The following is a 21,729-nucleotide window of genomic DNA, read 5'->3' on the forward strand; positions in this document are numbered from 1 at the left end:
AATAGTTCTTTGCCTACTGTGCCAATTCAGGTCAAGTCCCTTCACTAACATAAGCATCAAAAGAAAAAGTCCTTCCCTAGAGGATAGTTCAATCTAAATGCCAATGGCGGAGGGTAACAATATATGGAAAGAAGTAAAGGGAGAGGCAAATGAGACAAGGGATGACTGGGAGAAATTACAGCACTTAGGTTTGGGTTCAGTTGGAGAAGGGGACACAGCGTATCAAAGGAAGGGGACCAAAATAGTATCTACATTCTCTTCCCTTTTCTCTCTGCCACTAGCTTCTCAATTTTGGTCTAATTATGTGCGAGATATTTTGTTATGGAGAAACCGGGGGGGAGGGGTTGAAAGGGAATGAGTCTCCTTGTTCCCCTTTCATAATTAGCTCAAGAGACACCCAGATGTTTGCTAAAGGCTACAGAACGATCATGAAATCAGTGCGACACCGGCCTGTTTCATGATTTGGCACAGTTCACAACCAATGATCAATCTGTCCCCACCCCACCCCCTCCGCCAGTGGCGTAGCGTGGGGGGTGCAGGGGGGCTGGCCGCACTAGGCGCAACATCTGGGGGTTAGGGTTAGGGGGCGCAAATTACTTGCCTTGCCCCGGGTGCTGACAACCCATGCTACGCCACTGCCCTCCACACCCATCTATGACCACATGGCTGGCATCAGGCACCATGTCTGCATCAGCAGAGGCAGCTGGAGCCCTGCCACCGAGTCTGCTCACGGCGCATACCAAAAACAACCAGCTTGTGGGCACTGGGAAGGAGGAACAGGGAGGCAGTAGAGACTTACCAATATTGCACATTCCTGGAAAGGGTAGCCAGATGGCTGGTAGGCTGCCAAAGCAGACACGACACCGGGCACTCTGGCCATCCTGCTGAGAGAAGCTGCCATTGGTTTTCGCCATTCTTGGTCCCTGCCTGTTTTAAGAGTCAACTTAGTGGTTGTGGTGCCTGACAAGCAGCAAAGTGTGGGTGTCTGCATAACACAAGGGAAGAGAACTTAGCTGGGGTGTTGCTGAGGGAAGAGAGGAACTGGCTTCGTCAGGGACTTTCCCCTTGTGCTATGTCAGGGAGGGAATAGCTAGAAGTGTTTCTGAAGGACGTTGCAAGTATGGGGATGGAGGAAAGAAATCTGGTAGGCAAGAAGGTGTAAGCCAGGGATGGGAAACCTTTTTTTTTTTTTTAGCCTGAGAGCTGCATTCCTTTCCAGAAAGCCTTCCGATAACTAAGAGCCTCTGTACGCTTCAGGTTGTTTCTGCTCCCAGCTAAAGGCGCCATCCTTTCCTGCTGGGTTGCTCATATGGGTAGATTCAGCATACCCCATTGCTGGATATAAAGCAGAGCTAAAGAACCTTTTTCAGTATTCTTTTCTAGGCAGTCTTCCAAAGGCCATGTCCCAGTAGTGGGCAGCGCAAGAGGCAAATGTTGGTGGAGGCAAAAGAGCAAATTTTACCACTGTGTAGTAGGCTAGTTTCTACACACACCTACACACCTCTCTATCCTCCACTTAGGCAAATGAGAGAGATTACCATAATTCAAGGACATATTCCAGTTAGGTAAACACACCTGGGGTGCAAGGCGTATCCATGAGAGGCATAGCCTGGGGTTGGGGGAGGTGTGATGAGGGGGAGTTCTGAGGATCTGAGAGAGAAGCTGGGGGGGGGTCACATTTTGTCCCTGAGCCTGAGGTTCTCCACCTCTGATTTAAGCAAAGTTGTGTTGTATATATTGCTTGCAATGCCTGGATAATCAGAGTGAGATATATGCATGCATTCTGACAGAGGGGATATATGGATGGGCAGTTGTCTATGCCCTATCTTCATGCAACTATAAGAAAAGAGCACTTGACTTTCCCGGCTTGACCTCTAGAATTTTTAAAAATGTGATAGGGAGATAATGACACACATTCTAAATGTTGCACACAATTAGCAACATGCAGCCTGCTGAGCCAGGAAATGTAGCAGGATGTTAAAAAATGAGGCAGTATGAGAGGGGATATTTTTGTAAACTGCCCTAGGAATATGACTGAAAGTGGGGCTAAGGGGACTGGTGTGGGTGGGTGCAATGAATGGCAATTCAGGATTGGCTAATCCCCAAGAGTTAGCTTTTTATGCTACAGATTTCTTAAAGCCTAAAATCATTACCTTTGGGAGTTGGCAAGCTAGTTCTTTATCATTTACTTAATATAACGGTCAGCCTCTTTGATCAATGGATTAGAAGTTACAAATCTGCCAGACAATTGAAGCACTCTAGGGCTTGTTCCAGGGAAACAAATGGAACAGCTACGGGTTTCCTTGTCTTTCACTAGCATTATGTACGTGTAACTGTGCAGCTTATAGCCCAAAACAAGTCAATTGGCTTTATGAGCTCTGACATTCTGATATACTAAAGCCATGGGTCTCAGTGCCCCAACATTCCTGGGAAAGGGCCTATGTACAATTTTGTTGTCACTGAACAACCTTGCAAGTTCCAGAAAAAAGTCAGGAGTGCAGGAAGCTGCCTTATACACAGGGCTTTTTTTTCAGCCAGAACTCACCTGAACTCAGTTCCAGCACCTTTCAGGTGAGCACCATTGCCATTATAAGAGAACAGGGGAGGTGTTATCATGAGTTCTGGACCTCCTTTTCTAGAAAAATAGCACTGTTTATCCCAAGTCAAACTACTTGTCCACCTAGCCCAATACTGTCTACTTGGACTGGCAGCAACCATCTAGGGTCAAGCTGCAAACTGCCCCAAGGTACTGCATGCTAATATAATTTCTTCCTTTTTAAAAAAAAAAAAAAATATTAAAGGTTTTCTTTGCTTACGAAAGTACATGCATTGTCTTTTTTTTTTCATGTCGTAGAGTCTTTTCTATATATCAGTTGCATTCGATGCGAGAACTTAGTGTTGTATACAGGATAATTATCTTAGCTCCCTTCTGCACCACACAGTTAAAGTGGCATTATACCCCTTTAAACAGTCACGGCTTCCGCCAAAGAATCCTGGGAGCTGCAGTTTGTTAAAAGTGCTGTGAGTTGTCAGAGATTTCCACCCCCCTCACAAAGCTGCAGTTCCCAGAGTAGTTTAATAATAAATTTGGGGGGCTCGGGGAAAGCCATAACTATTGATACTGTTTTAAGTGTATATTGCAGGATGGAGCCTTAGAGTCAGGCAGCTTTTCCAAGGCACTCAGATAGACTTTTCCCCCCATATAGGAATTCCACAGTGACACCAACTTATACCATTCATATTCAATGCATAGAACAATTAGTTTCAAATGTTCTAATTTGATGATGCTACAAGCCCAGGAGAGCCTGGATGCTGTGTTTCAATGCAGCAAAAATGGTGCACTGCTAAGACCATAGATGTTCACAGAACAGGGAAGAAGACATTCATTCCACCAACTGAAGTAAACTCTCACCCTCTTTTTTTTTAAGGGAGTATTATGCATTTTTAAAAACGAATTTGCCTGCAGTATGTACTGCACAGATCACAGTCACATTGTATGTCTCCATGTGTGTGCTTGAAATATTACAATACAAAAAGGCATCTCTTCAGGGGGGAGAAAAACCACATGAAATTGGGTTGGGAGGTAGCCTGGGAAACACGATTACCTTGGCAATAACCTAGGGGTGTACTGCTTTGAGGGAGCATATTATTTCCCAAGCCAAAAAGATATGTATCTGCTTTTTAAAAAGAGAGTGAGGAAAGCTGCCATAAGGAACTGCAGGTTTCAGCAACGTGATTGGGAAAAGGCCTCTGTGTTCATAATTTTACTTTCAATGCCACATTCATGCAGCAAGCAGTTTCGAATGTAAATATGCTTGAACAAATTCAGTGCCACAAAGGAGAGGCTTTTTGAAATTATTGCTACCACATTATGACTTTATTTCGCAAAGGGATTTGAAGACATTTAAAAAGGCCTTCTAGAAAAGCTGGGTTGGTTTCACACACACACACACACACACACAGAGAGAGAGAGAGAGAGAGAGAGAGAGAGAGCTTTTTTTAAACAAAGCAATGTGGGATACAGAACCGTGCTTATCTCCACAGCAGTCATTTGGGATAGAATCAGAATTTAAATAGGATGCAAAAAAGAAAAAGCTACTTTTCAAGGGATAAATTAATGTGAAATTTCTCAGGAGGAAAAATAAGAAGAAAAGGCAGCTGTTTGGTTTACCATATCAAAAAAGAAAGGAAATACTTGATTACACTGCACCCATGGTTTAAAGTTAAGCTAAGGCAGCACGAGTCTGACTGGTAAACATCATTTAGCTCATTCTTAAGAGGCTTAGGGAATGCCACTGTTAAAATGTTTTGCAGCACATTCCTGCAACAGCCAATAGGATGGAGGGAAGTTAAGTGCATATGAAAGAAATCAGAAAAAAGAGCTTGAATCGCTTTTTGAAAAAATGAACACCCTTCTCAAAGGATTTGCTACTTCAATCCATGAAGATGTATCCCTGAACTGCATCAGTGTGAGTATCATCATGAAATAGGGAGACTTCCCTTGTTATGACTTTATTAAATCCAAAGCATATTATATGAGAGCATTAGATTTACCAGAAGCTTGTTCAGCACCTGAGGTCCTCAGAATAAATCCAGCTCCTTTATTTAAATGCAGCAGCAATTCTTTATCTTTCTCCTTGTGATTGTTAAATACGGCAAATGTCATTATTTATAAGACTAATTAATTAAAGCTGTTAGTTGCTGCAATACAAAATGGTCTCTGGGCAACTCACAACAATTTTAGCCCATATTAAATTTTAAAGCAACGACAACAACATTATAATATTACAAAAAGCATGATCAGCAGTTCAATAATTAAGACATATCTCATGTAATCAAATATCTGGGAGAAGGAGGGATAAAATAAATGCAAAAAACCCAACAACCTGTCCACTACCAGTTTCCAATCAGTTTTAAAACCATGAATTAGACACACAGAGACACAGCAAAAAAATAAAAAGACACTTGGTTCCAATTAGGTTATGCAGCCTCGGCCCAGATTCAATTAAACCAGTGTGCTAGTGGAAGCCTATGCAAACCTCCTGATAGCTAGTGGCACCCCCCAGCCCCCACCTAAGACTTGTTCCTAAATGCTTTTTGCTTGTTTCCAAAAACAAACATCCTCTGTGACCACAGATGAAAAAAGGACCATTGTATTTTGCTATTAATAAAAATACAGAAGTGTTGAAAAGGGATGTATGAGACCCAGCTGGTTTCACTATCCTTGTCCTCCCCTCCCACTACCACACATCAGAGCACAAGTTAAAGGGACTTTTGGTCATGAAAGGATGGTCCCCAATTTCCATTGACTCTCCCATCTGGCATCAGTCCCCCACACCATATTTCACATTTTGAGACCATGTGAAGGTACATCATGCACTCCCAAGTGGCACAACATGGGATGGGGAGGTGAGGGAGGCATGGAACATTGGTAGAGCAAATGCTTTGCATACAAAAGATCACAGGTTCAATCCCTAACATCTCCAGTTGTAGGAGATGCCGGGAGACTCCCCTGCACAAGACCCCCAAAGCCACTGCCAAACAAAATAGTCAATATTAGGATAGATGGACCAGCAGTCTAACTCAGTACAGGGTAGCTTCAAATATTCACTGAAGCGGCAGCCACAGACTGACTTTTATTTATTTAGAAGTGCCACCAATGGTTGACTGAGAATGGTATGCGCAGCCTGGTCCAGGATCTTAATCACCCTACCTACGGATCCTGTTACGAACTGTATATTATGATGGAGCTCAACACTGCCAACTGGAATTTCTGGTATTTCATACACACATACACCCCAGTGAACTCTGAATAGACAACTATTCTTTACATTCTTTTTGAATGCAGGTCTTAAAGTAAAGCCTTCCTATACAATGACACAACAGGTCCAAACTGGCAAAAATGTAAACTTCTTTTGAAGTTTAAGTTCAGAGTCATTAGGAAATTGGAGCTAACCTCTATGAAACTTTCTGATTCTCTACAGATACTCAGAATGGAACAGATCTCATGAAAAGGCCCAACAACAATCTATCTCTACTACGGGACTTTTGCAAGTCTCAGATTCCCATAAATACTGAGATGTCGCTCTCAGTCTTGCCTTCCTGGAAACATCTAAACAGAATCTGAAAGATGTTGTAACTCAGAACCTCTCTTCTGGAAAGAACTCTGTAACTTGTATCATAGGGTCAGCAAAAGCTGGTGCCAGTTGTGACTGTTAAGAGAGAGGTCAGAGGCCCAAAATTAATAGAATCAAGTCAAGGATAGGTGGAGCCAACTAATTCTGGTTATGTTCCCATTCTCTTCCCTGCTGAATTCTACAAAGGCAGCTCTAAGGAGGAAGCTGGCAGCCTTTGCTACTTCTTTGACTGGTCTTTAAGTAAGGGGGCAGGCAGGTAGGTGTTGCCTAAGGGCAGACTAGGGGGGCAGTACCCCACACGCTCTAATGGACCATTCTCCATCCTGCTTATTATGAGGGGCAGCAGTTATTATTACCAAAAGGAAACGAGGAGACTTCCAGCACTGCTGAAATGTGTTGCTGAATTTTCAAAGAGAAGAAGACAAACTCACCCAGCAAAGGGCAAATGGACCAAAGAGCAGAAGACAACTTTTCTTCTACCCATTCAGAAAACACAAACTCTTGCTCCTCGGATCTCATCACATTTAAAGCCAGCAGCTTCTATATGTCACTGAAGCAAACTGTGATAGATTGAAGTTCTTCACCATTCCACTAACTCCTTAATTCCACTACCGCCTTAATTGCCACGGGGGAAAAGAAATTGCCATCATACTTCAAACATCTAAGATTAATAACAAATGCAGAGGATAATTAAATGGGGAGATTTAAACTCAACTAAATTCATCCATTTATTACACACTTGGTTGCCTGACTAAAATTAGGTAACTAATCTGAATATGACTGATGAGAAATAATAGTAATGAAGGAACATTTTTTTTTTAAATTTTTAAAAAAGCACAGGACAAAGATAAGTACTTGCCCTAAGTGCAATTTTCGCTCTTGTTTACAAAGACATCCCATCTTGCTTTGTATGTGGTATGTGTGATTGCAAGGCATAAATGGAGCACACTGTTAATTAGTCAACACAAGCAGGATCATTTGTTTTTGCTCATGTTTAGGCTTTGATCTAAATTTCACTTGCAATTCCTGTCAAGATTGTTTGTCACACTTTCACACAATAAGTGAGCAGTAGCGGAACTGCTAAGCCCATATCCAGCCACTTCTGCTTGACTCGTCTTGCGCTATGTGTCTTGAAGGAGAGGAAGGTAGCATTTGATGCTCTGCCTCAAGCAGCAGGGTGTCTTTCCGGAAGGCACATCTGAAATCTCCTTTCCCAGGCCACTTGGAAAAAGACAGAGGTTGCATTGCAACTGGCAGAGGGACACCAGTGAACACAAAGACGGGCTCCATTTGGGACTGCTAGAACAGGAGCTATCTTCACTGCCACCAGCTGCTGGGAACTGCAAGTGGGAAGGGTGATGGTGGGCTAGATGGGCCTTTGGCCTGATCCAGCCTGGTTCTCTTTATGTTCTCAAGGGTTCCTGTTGCCCCCTCCAAGGGTCTCTTGTAGGATGGGTTTCTTAATAAGACCTGCTAATGAAAGCTGCCTTTAACCATGGTGGTGACATTCTGAAGAATTTTCTGAAACAAAAGTGCTCCAGGCCACGTTTTGGAAACAAAAATATATCAAACTCAGCAAAAAAATATTTTAGAAAATGTTGGGAAGGAAATTGTCTTTGCCATTTTTTTTTATGTTCAAGGAATGTAGAATGAAAATAAGAGCTGATAGTTTCTGGAACATTTTCTATACTCAGAGATTTGCTTTTGATGTTGCCAGCTTCATATAGCTAGGAATACATGTGTGTCTGAGCGCCATGGGAGAGTACAAAAAGAAATTGAAAATAAGCTCCTGTGTTTAGAAAAAAAATTACCACGGCCTGAGCAGAGGGTTTGTGACAAAACAAAGCCATTGTGAAGAAGCCATGCCCATGGAACAAAACATTTTGTGATGGATGTGGCTACTGGTGGCACATGGCTTGCTAATGCTAGTAATAGAACTGCCAAGCGTCCTAGAGAAATCATAGTCAGAGATAAGCCAGGGAAGCAGAGCAGAGGAGTGTGGAGAAACAAAGCAGAGCCAGGGAGACTCTCTTGTTCAAGGAAAGTCCTAGTCTAAACAGGAAGCCTTTTATAGCCCTTTCTGTCCTGGTGGACCCAAAAGCGAGCCAGGGTGGGAATTCCGAAAGCTCACCAGAGAGGGCAACCACACATCCAACCCAAGATTGGTTCTGACCCTGGTGCACACACAGAAATTCCTCTCTCAATTTCACTCTGCTAGTGCAGTTGTTACCTTCTGTTCAAGATTTAAGAAGTAGAAGGTGGAATATGAGATTCCCAATGAACGTCACTGTCAGGGAACTGCCATCAGCTCAGAGGCGAGAGGTGGAAGGGCAGCTGGGTTACAGGGAGCCTCCAAAGATCGTGAGAAGCAGCACTTCCTCCGCGGAGGAGGGAAGCCACGCCTCCAGTGGGGAAGGGATGCAGGGCTCAGAGGATGCAAGGGAGAGCCACAGCACCGAGCAGGAGCAAAGCGGGGGGGAGGCAGGTCCCCCATTGCCCACGCCCTCTCTGCGCAGTCGGTTTATGCGCAGAGAGGGGAGGCGTAGGATGGGGGTCAAGAGACTACTCTGCTGGGGAAAGTTTAAGGACCGCCCACTCCCAGATTCTGCTAGTGACTGAGCAAGACATGGAATTGAGACGCTCTGCATTGTGAATGTTTTTGCACCGATAATAAAGCCTTTGAAAATACCAGTGGGGGTCTTGCCTGTTCGCTCTCGAGCAACCATGCCAGCACACTTAACAGTCACCCTAGGTAGAATCATGGTGCTGAGGCAACATTTCAAAAGGTCCCGTAGAAGGGAGGTATTTCTGAGCCCTTCTACTTCTTATATATGTAAAAGGTGTGTTATTACCATGGGACTGTGACCTGTCTCCAAATATGTGAGTTTAGTCCATGTTGTTCTGGTAGTATCAAAGGATTGACATTTGCATCCTGGGGCAAACTAGCATTGCCAAGTTGTATTTCAAGAACGTGGGCACTGGGGTTGGCTCATATAAAGAGTTTCATGGGAATGTGGTCCTTATTTTCTATGTGGGTATTTGATACAAACAAAGCACAATATGCGAACCACTAACACAGGGGTAGAAATCTTTTTATCAGCTGAAGGGCTGCATTCCATTCTGGGCACTCTTTTGAGGGCCACATGTCAATGGTGGGGCTGCTCATAAATTATTGTGTTTGTACAATTTGCTAATTTCCACACATACGCACACCGCACACTGTTCTCCAACAAGAGGCATGGTCAGAGTTCAGGGATTTATTCTAGCTAGGCATAAAACACTGAGGCTGTGAAGCAGGTCAAATGAAAGATTTCCGAGGGCCAGATGTTGAGGCCCCCAGCCAGAGTTTTCACATAACTGTAGTAAGCCATAAGCAGCACCCCATTTAGGCTCAATCAATTTCTAAGGCTAAATGAATCTACTGCCTTTCTAGGTCTGCAAAAATGGTGGAATTCTCAACCACTTCCCAGGCCCCATTGGTTGGGTGATGGGTTGCATTAGGTCATAAACAATATAGGCCTAAGAATAAGAATAGATGTTTCAAGTAAGGTAAAGCCTTTGGAACTTTGCAGGCTGGTCAGAAATAGTATAAAGACAGCAAGAACCAAAGTGTTCTGTAGGTTGGTGCAAGGATAGATGCCATGCTGGGAAACCCTAGCAGAGAAGTGAAACTTCAAGCAGCAGTTATTCTGAGTTCTGCAGTACTAGGAGTGTTGGGCAAAGTTCATTTGTTCCACACTTGTCTCCTGTGATATCATTTTACAAAGGTTGCAGCAGCAAATATTACAAGCATGCACCTCATACTCTTCAGATCATACCATCATGTGCCTTGCTTTTGGTGGTACATGACATAGAAATCATTTTTGGGATCTCTGGACACCAAAAACAAAGTTTTGGGGAACAGGTTTATGCTAGGACCTAAAATGAAAGTCCCAAATAGATATGCAAGTAAGAAACTTGGGGATGAACTTTGCAATCCACAGCATCAATTCAAAGAAACAAAGCAATGCCCTCAGGAACAACACTGGGAAATGTAATGGTAAACAGAGATACATGCAATCCTGGAAACAAACATAATTGTCTTTTTATTAGAACTGGGAAGCGAAAATGAGAATAAGGGGAAATGAATGGAACTAATCAGGCAAAGCTAGATTCAGTTGGCAGCCTGAAAAGCAAATATGCACAGTGAAAGTATTTTTTAAAAAGAAAATAGTAATTCTATTATAATAATAGTTATGCACACATGCTATATGTATGGCTCTAATCCATCCAAAATGTTGTCTCAGCACTCACACCTCTGTGCCAGAATGTTTTCACTGCATTGTTTCAACTTCCTGCACACACACACACAAAGGTGAAAAGTTACCATTAAAATAGGTTAAAATAACTCCAGAGGTTTGGAGAGAAGAAACATGAGCCACAAAGGTTCTGCTAAAACTCACTCTTTCATCAACCCACCCTTATTGGGCTCACTTAATCAAGAGGGTGTGTTTTATATATATTGGCAGACTGAGGTATTAAGAAAATGAATCTCAACATGAAATGAACTTTCTGCCTTTTTCAGATTGGGCAGGATTATTACATATTTTGGATATTAAAACTGCAAAAGTGAAATAAATCTTTTCCATAGACACATTATATACAAAACATAGACACCATGAAAATACAGAGCAGGATGCTACCTCCCCAGTGTACACCTAGGGAACCGGGAGGGAGGAGAGAATGCTGTGTAGCCACCTCACATATTCCAAGATCAAAACAGGTGAATTTAAATCTTGAAGAAAATAACATTGCCAGCTCACATTAACAATGAAAGTATTCTATCAATCCTGACATCAAGCCGTGACAGGAAAGAGTCAAGGGTCAAAAAGATCAAGGGTCAAAGGAGCTTGTGGTTGGCACTTTGGGCCTCCCCATCAAAAGCAGCACACCTTCTGGCCTAATGTTATCCTCATGAAGACTTGAGATGCATATGAGAACATGTTATTTTCCAGATCAGTTCTTCTGACACCTCCAAATCTATATTTTATGAGAATCTGTCTAGCTGATGCAAGCTGTTGCTTTGGAAAGTTTTGTTTGAAGAATATCCCAAGTTTGAACGGGGCAGGGGGTTTCCCACAGGTTCATTCATGGGCAGTCCCATTTACCTCAGTGGGTGTTACATATGCTTTCTGGGCTGTTTGAGATATGTCTTCTGAGTGATCTGCAAATTTTCATATGCCTATAATTTCCAACTGCACTATGCAACTGGTAGTCAGAAATTACTGCGGTGCTATTACTCAGTCACTTGATTACCCTGCAATTTCTGTAAAAGCAAGCTGATAACTGTTTAAGGGCTGGGTAATTTATACATTTGTTGTTAACTACTTTAGGATTACCTAATGCTCGAGAGAAAATCATAGGCATAACATGCCTTCCCTTTTGCAGAACAGGAGGCACCAAATACCATGCACTTCAAATGGCAACTGAAGACTCATCTGCTTTGACAGGCTTTCCTTGATCTTTAAGATGTTTTTAAAGTGCGTTGCTATTTTTATTTTTGCCTTTTTAAAGATTATTTTATCATATGGTGTTGTATTTCAGTTTCATTATTTGATTTATGCACACACATACATTCCGTTATTTGCCCAGTTCACATTTTGGTTTGCAGCAAAGTGAGCACTTTCTATTCTGGTTTATGCGAGATGCAGAGAAGTTAACTCTTTATTCAAAGAAATGACACACAACTCGGCAACACTTCCCAGTAAGTCTTGTCCCCACAGAGCAGTTGCCAGGACGGATGGTCCCTGCCTTCAACCCCTTCTAAGGTTCCTTCTCTGCCAGATGTTTCCCAAGCAGTCTCAAACTGTGTATGGGCATCTCTAATCTCTGTTCCGCTCTACACATCACTCTGCATGTCCTTGGAGACTTGAGAGGTCCGAGATTCTCTGTATGTGGTAGGGCAAATACTTTAATTGGTGCTAAAGGGAAACCTAGGAGCACTAACCATGGTTACTTGTTACACTGAAACCTGGCCAAACCATGGTTATTCTTAACCATTGTTTGGTGAATGAAAACACATATACTTTTACATGAAACATTTGTCTGCTGCAGCAGCAAGCCATAGGACTGGCAACATATTTTAAGTGTGCTAATCCTATCTAAACACTAAAAAACTGCAATTCTCTGACATTACCTAGAAAGAAAGACCAGGAGGCTTACTTCTTGTTAGAGCTGTATAGGATTGTGCTGTTACTTAGAATTGTTGAGTTGAAAGGGATCCCCAAGAAATTTGTTCCACTGAAACTGAGAAGTCTGCTTCCAGGTAAATGTATGTAAAACTCAACTGAAAGTGAATCAAGGCTTCAGAAGCGACTAGTATTTTCCCCCTGGATATTCTAATAACTTTAAGAAAGTGAGTTAGCACTTCATTTGCATGTAGTAAATGTTTAGGGAAGCTAGCAAATGTTTAACCATTTCTCACCCATGGGGACTGTCCCCCCCCTCCCTGAAACAAGGATCCTCCTATGCTTAAGAGTTGCCTTGTCCATCTACTCTTTGTCTGCTAGCTGAACAGTATTTGGGTGGAACCTGAAATGTGTTACTTGTCCTTTCAGAGAATATTGCCAAGGCAATATGACAGTCCTTACCTGGGTGCAATTATTTTTGCCTTTACTTTATAAGGAAATTGATCAAACTTACTGAGCAATCCAACCCCTGACCCACCACACTTGAAGAGATTTGGATGATGAAGAAGAAGAGTTTGGATTTGGTATCCCACCTTTCACTCCCCTTCAGGAGTCTCAAAGCGGCTAACAATCTCCTTTCCCTTCCTCCCCCACAACAAACACTCTGTGAGGTGAGTGGGGCTGAGAGACTTCACAGAAGTGTGACTGGCCCAAGGTCACCCAGCAGCTGCATGCGGAGGAGCGGAGACGCGAACCCGGTTACCCAGATTACGTGACTACCGCTCCTAACCACTACACCACACTGGATGGGGTGGAGGCGTTCCTCTGCCCGGCTGTGCTGAGCTGTGTCAGCAGGGAGGCACCCAAGCCCATCCACCAAAAGCTCAGGAGGGTTGAAGCTACTGCTGGCGGTATTACTACTGCTGGTAGCCAGCATAAAGCTCTGAAACAGGTCATTTCAGAGGGAAGGATCGTGACCACAAGTTGCAGTAGGGGGCTGATCCAGGCCTATTAGCCACACCCGTCCTGGAGCTGGTATAGCAAAACAGCTTGCTTTTCCTAGCCAGTGTAATCAACAGGGCTGTGCATGCAGTAGTGACTTTGCCGCTCCATTGAGCCATGCTGCTGTCCAGCCACGGTGCAGCTTGTGCCTTTACTCTTTCAGTAATACCCAGAAAAGAATGGGTCAGGGATATTTACATGAAATTACATACACTGTATCGGGTCCTTTTACCACCCCTGAAAACTGGGTGTTGCATTTACACACACACACACACACATATACACACACACACACACACACACACCAGATTCAACATTTATGTCACCGCAAGACACATATAAGCTATGCGTAGGTGGGAGAGCTGACAACAATCAATTTTTCTACATGACTGTCTGGAAAAAGAGAAAATTGCATGTAGATAATAAATAGCGTGGCAAGATGCTGCACGTATTATTAGCACAATAACTTGCACTGTTTGAAGTGTACAGGAATTGAGATAACTGAAGTTATTGTAAATGTGCCATTGACCTCTCAGTACCACAAACCAGTCATCCATGTGTACTAAATAAAAAGTGTCGCCTTGAAGACATCTAGCTTCTGCTATGAATATTTCTAGCACAGTCAACCCAATTTGAGCACAGAGAAATATTTCTGCTATTCTCAGCAACTCAGGCTTAATGTAGATGAACAAAACCCAGCTGTGTTTATTCTGCTTCATAAATCATCATCATAAGCCAGAGATAATGACAAAGGAAATAATCTAATTCTGACTTCTCGGTGTTTATTTTCATTTACAAATGGCATTAACTTAGAACTGGGGGACCTGCTTAAACCCAGAGGTACAGGAATAATCAAAATGGAACCAAAATAAAACTCTCATATGATAGTTAAGGAAAAGACTGCACTCTGAAATAACAGGAGTAGCTCTCTCCCCAGCCCTTAAAATCAGGCACCTCATTACATTTTGGTTCAGTTCTGTAGAATGCTCTGAACGCATTTTAATAGTGCTTCAATAGGTTTTGCCCATGTGGCTTGTTACCATAGTGAATTCCGATTATGACAACCTCATGTCCTGTCACTAGAAGCACCTTTTGAAAGCCACAACACCTTGATCCAAAAATAGTAATCAGCTGCAGAAGCAGAGCTTTGCCAGACACTTTCTCAGCTGTCTTAGCTTCTGCAGTTACAAAAAGACATGCACATCATCATGGCATGGTGGGCTTAGCATGCTCAGCTTTGTGAGCACTCACCACCTGTATAGGCAGGGCTCAATCCAGTCTAGCCCTTGTCAGTGTTGATTCAGCCAGCTATCTGTTTGGACAGCATGAGGAGCAAAATCAGTGTATCCTGTGGCAGTGGATTCAAACCAGTGTTCAGCAGTGGTTGGGGCAGAGGGAGCAGAGACAGTGTCCTCCCAATGATGATGGCACTCTGCTTGTTAGGATGGGGTGGAAAGAAGCGATGGTAAAGTCAGGAGAATTCCTGGTTGATGGTGGTCCTATATGCCTGCCTGCACCTGCATGGTTGCCAATGTTGACCTTCTCCTCTGACCTCACTCCACCCCAATCTGACTAGTGCATGCTACCATGGGAACCAAAATATGTGCCAGAAGTCAAATGCAACAATTTGGTCAAGCTGCTAAATGGAGCATTTCCTTTCTTTAGAATTCAAGTGACCCAATCACCTGTAGGTGCATCAGTCTCATTCTAAAGCACTCACAGATGGTCTGGTCCAAAATATAAGGCGTTGAAGTAAGGTATCAAACTTTCACTTTAATGAGCTTTGCTTTGAATCTTAGGGACTGTACTAATATCCTGCATGAAAAATTCATCAATTGGTAAGTGGATTGATAGTGCATCCCTATGCAGCAAGTAAATCATGCTGCACGAATGGGCCTTTCTCCCCAGTGGACAAAGAAACAACAATAACTCAACTTCATGGGTTCCTTAGTGGATAAATCTGATTTAAAGCATCAATTATGTACAGCCTGCAGGCTGTAGAAAGAAGAGCAGTGAAGCAATAGCTAGACCATCCAGTTCTCAGATAAAGGATGGCTTTTCCACCTTTCGCAAGGCAAGAGGTTCACTCTCTTTCTTTCACAGCAGTTCCCCAAATAAACTAAGTCGTCTTCTCAACAGCATTTTTAAGTGTGTGCTTTGTCACAGCTGCTACCTGAGAAAAACAGATCCAACGCTAGCAAGACACACTACCATTATTTTGCTCATTTACAGCTATGGCAAAAGTGAGAGTGTTGAGGGTGGGGTGCGGATTGACTTAAAATAACAGTGTTGAACCTTGCCAGAAGAAACATTTCCATTAGTGGTCAAACATGCAAGTGATCCTCATCTTCCTTTTTCCAAATTTCACAACAAGAAATTAAAAGTCTTGAACAGCCAAGAAATATACATTCTTCTGTGTTTCTATAGGATTGCCAACAATTCCCTTCCTTTATTGAAGACAATATTGATTTTCATCCTACCTCTTAACATCAAGAAAGAATGGAAACACATATGAGGTCTGGCAGGCTCAACAAGTGGCTAATGATTGATCACCCATACAGTAGCTGCAACTCAATAGGCCTTGCATTCAGCACAGAAACATGTTTTTATGCAACCCATAAAACAGAAGCATACCTTATTTTAAAAGAAATGCAAAGCAAATTTTGAAAATATGGAACCCATGCCATATTCAAGGCTTATCCACTTTACAACATGGATAATACTTGCTATAGGGAGAATACTTCACAGTTGGGAAATCATGTGTAAATCAAATATACTACATCACTTGTGATGGCACACAAACATCAACTATGGCATATGTGCATACACATAAAGAATGTGAATTGAAAAGCCCCAATCATACCTTCTACACAAACACAAATTAACAAACGGACACTGATGGTATAAATGTGGTCTGTGAGATGTTTTCCTTAATGACATGATCTTTGGGTAGAAATTCATTACAGTGGTGCCCCGCAAGACGAATGCCTCGCAAGACGAAAAACCCGCTAGACGAAAGGGTTTTCCGTTTTTCGATGCGCTTCGCAAGACGAATTTCCCTATGGGCTTGCTTCGCAAAACGAAAAAGTCTTGCGAGTCTTGCAATTTTTTTCCTTCCCCCCTTTTTCTAAGCTGCTAAGCCGCTAATAGCCTTTTAGCCGCTAAGCCGCTAAGCCTTTAATAGCCGCTAAACCGCTAATAGCACTAATCCGCTAAGCCGCTAATAGGGTTGCTTCGCAAGACGAAAAAACCGCTAGACGAAGAGACTCGCGGAACGGATTAATTTCGTCTTGCGAGGCACCACTGTACATATGAAGTTGCCACAAATTACTGCTTCTCGAGTTATAACAAGAAGAATTGGCTGCTTTCAAGTTTTATCTGTTTTAGCACCGTTTCTTACAGGCTTGGAATCATGCCAGCTAGTACCCTGGGTGCTATTCCTAGTGGCCTCATGGAAAGACACCCTTGTTGAGGCACCAATTCACCAGAGTACTTCACAAGGCTATTGAGGCTTGTGGTCTATCCTCCCAGGAGTACACCGCACACTCATTTAGGATTGGCGCCGCAACCACGGCCGCGCACCTGGGGCTAGACAGGATCAAAGAAATGGGCCGGTGGAAATCCAATGCTTATAAGTCTAATATGTGACCTGCAGCTTTACCCTACTTATCTGCCTTTTCTTTTCTGTCTTTTACCCCCAGCTATGCTCAGGAGAAGCGTGTGGATTTGCGGCCACAGTATAGTTCATGGGGCCCGCGTACGAGCGGTGAGCTGCGGCCTTGCATACAATCTTGGCCTTCCACATGGTGTTCGAGTTTCCTGGCTTTCGAGAAGAGGCATGCGTTGTGAGGAGCTTATGCCATTGCTGTGGGAGAAAGTAGCCAAGTTCGGCCCTCCCGACATCAGGGGTGAGCCTATAGTTGGATTAGCATCAACAGGTGATGAACCCCTGGTGAATAAACCAAAGGTCCTCCTTCTTGAAACGAGCTGTTTGGCGCGGTGCGCAAAGCTGGATGGCCATTGAAAGAACCAGGAAACTCTGGTCCTTGAAACGAACTGTTTGGCGCGGTGCGCAAAGCTGTATGGCCATTGAAAGAACCAGGAAACTCTGGTCCTTGAAACGAACTGTTTGGCGCGGTGCGCAAAGCTGTATGGCCATTGAAAGAACCAGGAAACTCTGGTCCTCCTTCCTGAAACGAACTGTTTGGCGCAGTGCGCAAAGGTCCTCTTTCTTGAAACGAACTGTTTGGCGCGGTGCGCAAAGCTGGATGGCTATTGAAAGAACCAGGAAACTCGTAATTCGGGCGGCAGCCCGTTGGGTGCGCTCTATGTATGGCCGAGTCATTTATCATGACCGTATCCGGATTGGCGACCAAGCTTGATACCGGAATGACGGCGTCCACTTATCGGATCTGGGGAACGACATTTGGTTAGCTAGTGTCAGCAAAAGCATCTGGAATTGGTTGCAGCTTTGAAGGTATTGGCGGCGAGCCTTTGGCTCGGGTGGCGGTTAGGCATTGGAATAATGTGTTGTGGTGTGTCGAAGTGCTAGGTGTGGCCATCGCCTATGCCTTCAATTTATAGGGGTATTCCGGTAAAGGAATCTGGCGGTCGTGTATTCCGTCCGAAGCCTGCTTGGCGGGAGGCCATGGCACGACCCGCGGTGACATCAGGGGTGAGCCTATAGTTGGATTAGCATCAACAGGTGATGAACCCCTGGTGAATAAACCCACTTGTTTTGCGATCCAATGCCTAAGCCAATACCTTTTCATTGCTGTAATCAATAAAGTTGTGGCCTTTTCTAGCCCATTAACCTTATATCACGTGTCCCTGTGTCTTCATTTTACTTTGCGGGGGTCGGGTCCTCGAACCACAAAGACTCTCCTCCCTGAAAGAGAGGGGAGTGGTTGTGGGCGGGAGCCCGAACACCGCTCCTAGCAGGGGGCGTTGCCCCCTGCCTCCAGCTCACCTGGCTGGCACTCACGCCCCCCCCGGTGGCCGCCCAACCAGGTGCCATGGGGGGCGTGTCCAGCAGCCTTTATGCTGCAGTGCCAGCCTCTCCCCGGCCTCATTTCTCTTCGTCGTCCTGTGCGAGTCACCCACCCTCCACTCCCTTTGAGTTAGGGCTTAGGTCTTTGGCCTTGCTATGGACCTTAGGTTGGTCGCCCCGGTTGCCCGGGGGGCCTGGTAGGAGTTTTTCCATTTGGCATTAGGCTTTTTGGTTTTTTCACCTACCTCGTAGCAATCGTCACAACTTTCTGGTGGTATTGGTGGGTAGGTTAGGCATTGGAATAATGTGTTGTGGTGTGTCGAAGTGCTAGGTGTGGCCATCGCCTATGCCTTCAATTTATAGGGGTATTCCGGTAAAGGAATCTGGCGGTCGTGTATTCCGTCCGAAGCCTGCTTGGCGGGAGGCCATGGCACGACCCGCGGTGACATCAGGGGTGAGCCTATAGTTGGATTAGCATCAACAGGTGATGAACCCCTGGTGAATAAACCCACTTGTTTTGCGATCCAATGCCTAAGCCAATACCTTTTCATTGCTGTAATCAATAAAGTTGTGGCCTTTTCTAGCCCATTAACCTTATATCACGTGTCCCTGTGTCTTCATTTTACTTTGCGGGGGTCGGGTCCTCGAACCACAACTATTCTGCTATCTATTCCTTCCAATGGATGAATAACTTTCAGAGTTGTACAGGCTAATCTTGTGCATATTCGCTTAGAAATAAATACTGTTGTTTTCATTGGGCTTTAGACCGAAGTGTGGATAAGATTGTAGCCTAGCTACCTGTCAGGAATAGCAGTACGCAAAACTGCCCTTCAATTAGCCAAGGCTTCCTTCTCCTCTTTTGCTCCTAGTCTAATCAATAGAAGTTTTGATTTCAACAGTTAAGAAATTCACTGACCTCTTCTGTCTTGTTAATGACACAGAATACATTGCACTAATCCAGCAGTGGACTACTGGTCAGGCTGTATCTGTCAAGAAACAGCCACAGCTGTTGAACCAGACAAAGCTAGTAAAAGGCTTTGTTCCTCTAACAGCGAAAACTAGTTCAGTAAAAGATATCACTTTATGTACTTAACATATGCAGAGTAAGTGTGATATTCCACTATAATTTTTTTACAAATAAATCAGAGTGATTATCTAGGAGGGAAGTCAACCATCTGGAAAAATTGCATATTTAAGTCCAATTCTCTATATGCCATTAAGGCAGCAAGGTTTCCAGCAAATTGGCAGTTCTTCCCATAGTTATAAAACTGCAGTGCCAAAGTCCTCATTAGAAGGCTGGGGAATTCCACCAAACACTGGTTATGAAACAGTACTTTCATTCTCTAAAAAGAAAGAAGCATTTTATCTCTAAAATAAAGCAGTAGTCAAAGCCAAACCATGACAGAGAGATTGAAAGAAGATATATATAACTCATGTTCCTCTCACCTCCAGATAACTATGTTTGAGATGTCCACAGACACAAGAAAATACTACTGGGAACTTAGACTAACATTGGTGACAGTGTTTTTTATCGGTCAGATATGCCAGCAAAGAAGACTCCACCTTACACACAGTAGTAGCATTACTACCAACAGTATACCACTAACTGTAATACAAAGTACTGGATACTCACCCATTCCATTTTACGTGCTAATGCCAAAGATTGAATCACTCCAGCTATTGTATATATTATGAAATTACTTTCTTTCTGGAGATATAATCTACTTCTATTACATATTTTGGAAAGTGATTTTCTGTCTGTCTGTTCTCTATGAATCTGGGAGCCTCTTGAGATATCACCACCCAAACTGGCATGACTGTTCCCCATGTGGATAAGCCACTTTTGTAATTTTTGGGCACCTTTGGATGCCATTTTGAATCAAGACAGCAGACCAAAATGTTCCAAACAATACCAGTTTAGAAGCTTCTCAATATATCATCAGTCAACTTGACATGACAATTCCCAAGACAGAGAAGTGAGTTCTGGCTTACATTTGGATACCATCAGACACTGTTTTGAGTCCAGATGCTGGACCAAATCATACCAAACTGTGCTGATTTGGACACCTCTGGAGATGCCACTGCTCAATTTGGCATGATAGTTCTCAAGACCAAGGAGCAGGTTTTGGTCTATGTTTAGAAACAGACGGATGCCTTTTGAATCAAATGGTGGATCACACCATTCCAAACTACACCAGTTTGGATGCCTTGGAAGATATCATTGACCACTTTGGTAAGACAGACCCTGCAATTGAGGTGTGAATTTTGGTCCAAACACCAATTTGAATTACAATGGCGGGCTAAACAGCTGAACTGATGGAGTCAGTTGTGGGTGGCAAGTGAGCTTGCCAATTCCTTTGAGTAGCAGGCAGCTGTGTAAGTGACAACTGGGAAGAGGAAGTGGTGGCGACGGTCATGGGGACAGCTGGGACCTGAACCAGCACATGTTGGGGCAACAATATTGGGGGGAACAGCAGAATGAGGAGGTAAAGCAGGCCTGGCCCAGAAACTGAGTCATTAGTCAGGATGCAAAACAACTACAGTGACTGATATAAGGAGTCAATGAATGTAATGATAACTTAAAAGCAAGTAAAAGAGAACACCCTGAGTGAGGACAACATTTGGTGCCCCCCCCAATAGAATAAATGGGCATCGTTATCATTTTTTTGTGCTCCCTTGGCTCGGGGCAGGTGAGGTGCCCGCACGGCCCCAAATCTGGTGCTGGTGGAGGAAGCACATTTCCACAACGGGCCGAGCTGCCCCTGTGGATCCTGCTGCCTGAGGCAGCCGCCTCCCCTTGCCCTTCGTGGCAAGCCGAAGCTGAGGGGGATGTTCACTTGCCCAGGCGCCGGGCTCCCATCCACTTGCTCCGGCGCGCCCGCTGCAGCCCTGCTGCCAGCAGCCGTCGGGGAAGGCGACCGGCCGGCTCCGGGGCTCGGTGGGGCCGGCCGGCAGAGGGTGGCAGCGCCTCGCCTGGGCGTGGAAGCCCTGCTGGCACGTTGTTTCCCACGGCGCGCGGAGCGACCGCCAGAGACGTGACAGCCCACGGGACGAGGCGGGTGGCCAGCGGGGTCGTGCCGGCGGGGGAGCTCCGGAGGCGGCCTCTCTGCTCACCACCTCCTTCGTGCTGAAAGGCAACACGGCACACAACCAGGCGATGGTGCACTGGACGGGCGAGAACAGCTGCGAGAACGGTGGCTACAAGGGCCACATGACTGGGCCACAAGTCTGGATTCAGGCCCACCAGACTTGTGTTTGATACCCGTGCACTGCATGATGAATGCAAATGCCCCAAATGGAAACAATTGATCCATGTTGACTCAGCTCATCACAGCTGATGTCAGAAGTGTCAATATGCAAACACACCTAAACACCTATTTATATTACTCATTTCCCTCCCATTTAAAATCACTGAAGGTTTTTATTGGTTTTA

The 21,729-nt window shown here is 44.2% G+C and overlaps 1 protein-coding gene across 4 annotated transcripts in view; it reads right to left on the bottom strand.

Moving 5' to 3' along the window:
- HDAC9 (histone deacetylase 9) overlaps nt 1-21,729 on the bottom strand; it is a 484,232-nt gene that overhangs the window by 340,649 nt on the left and 121,854 nt on the right. The window contains exon 1 of one of the 4 annotated variants that reach the window (XM_082193887.1): nt 800-947. The exons of 2 other annotated variants lie outside the window; for them this stretch is intronic. In XM_082193887.1, the coding sequence (XP_082050013.1) occupies nt 800-914 (115 nt within the window). In that variant the 5' untranslated portion in view covers nt 915-947. Of the gene's footprint in view, nt 1-799; nt 948-21,729 lie in introns of those variants that run through there. One more of the 4 variants, XM_082193892.1, reaches the window with a different exon arrangement.

Source organism: Podarcis vaucheri, assembly GCF_965113315.1.
Source record: "Podarcis vaucheri genome assembly, chromosome: 12".
In the NCBI taxonomy this organism is placed as follows: Eukaryota; Metazoa; Chordata; class Lepidosauria; order Squamata; family Lacertidae; genus Podarcis; species Podarcis vaucheri.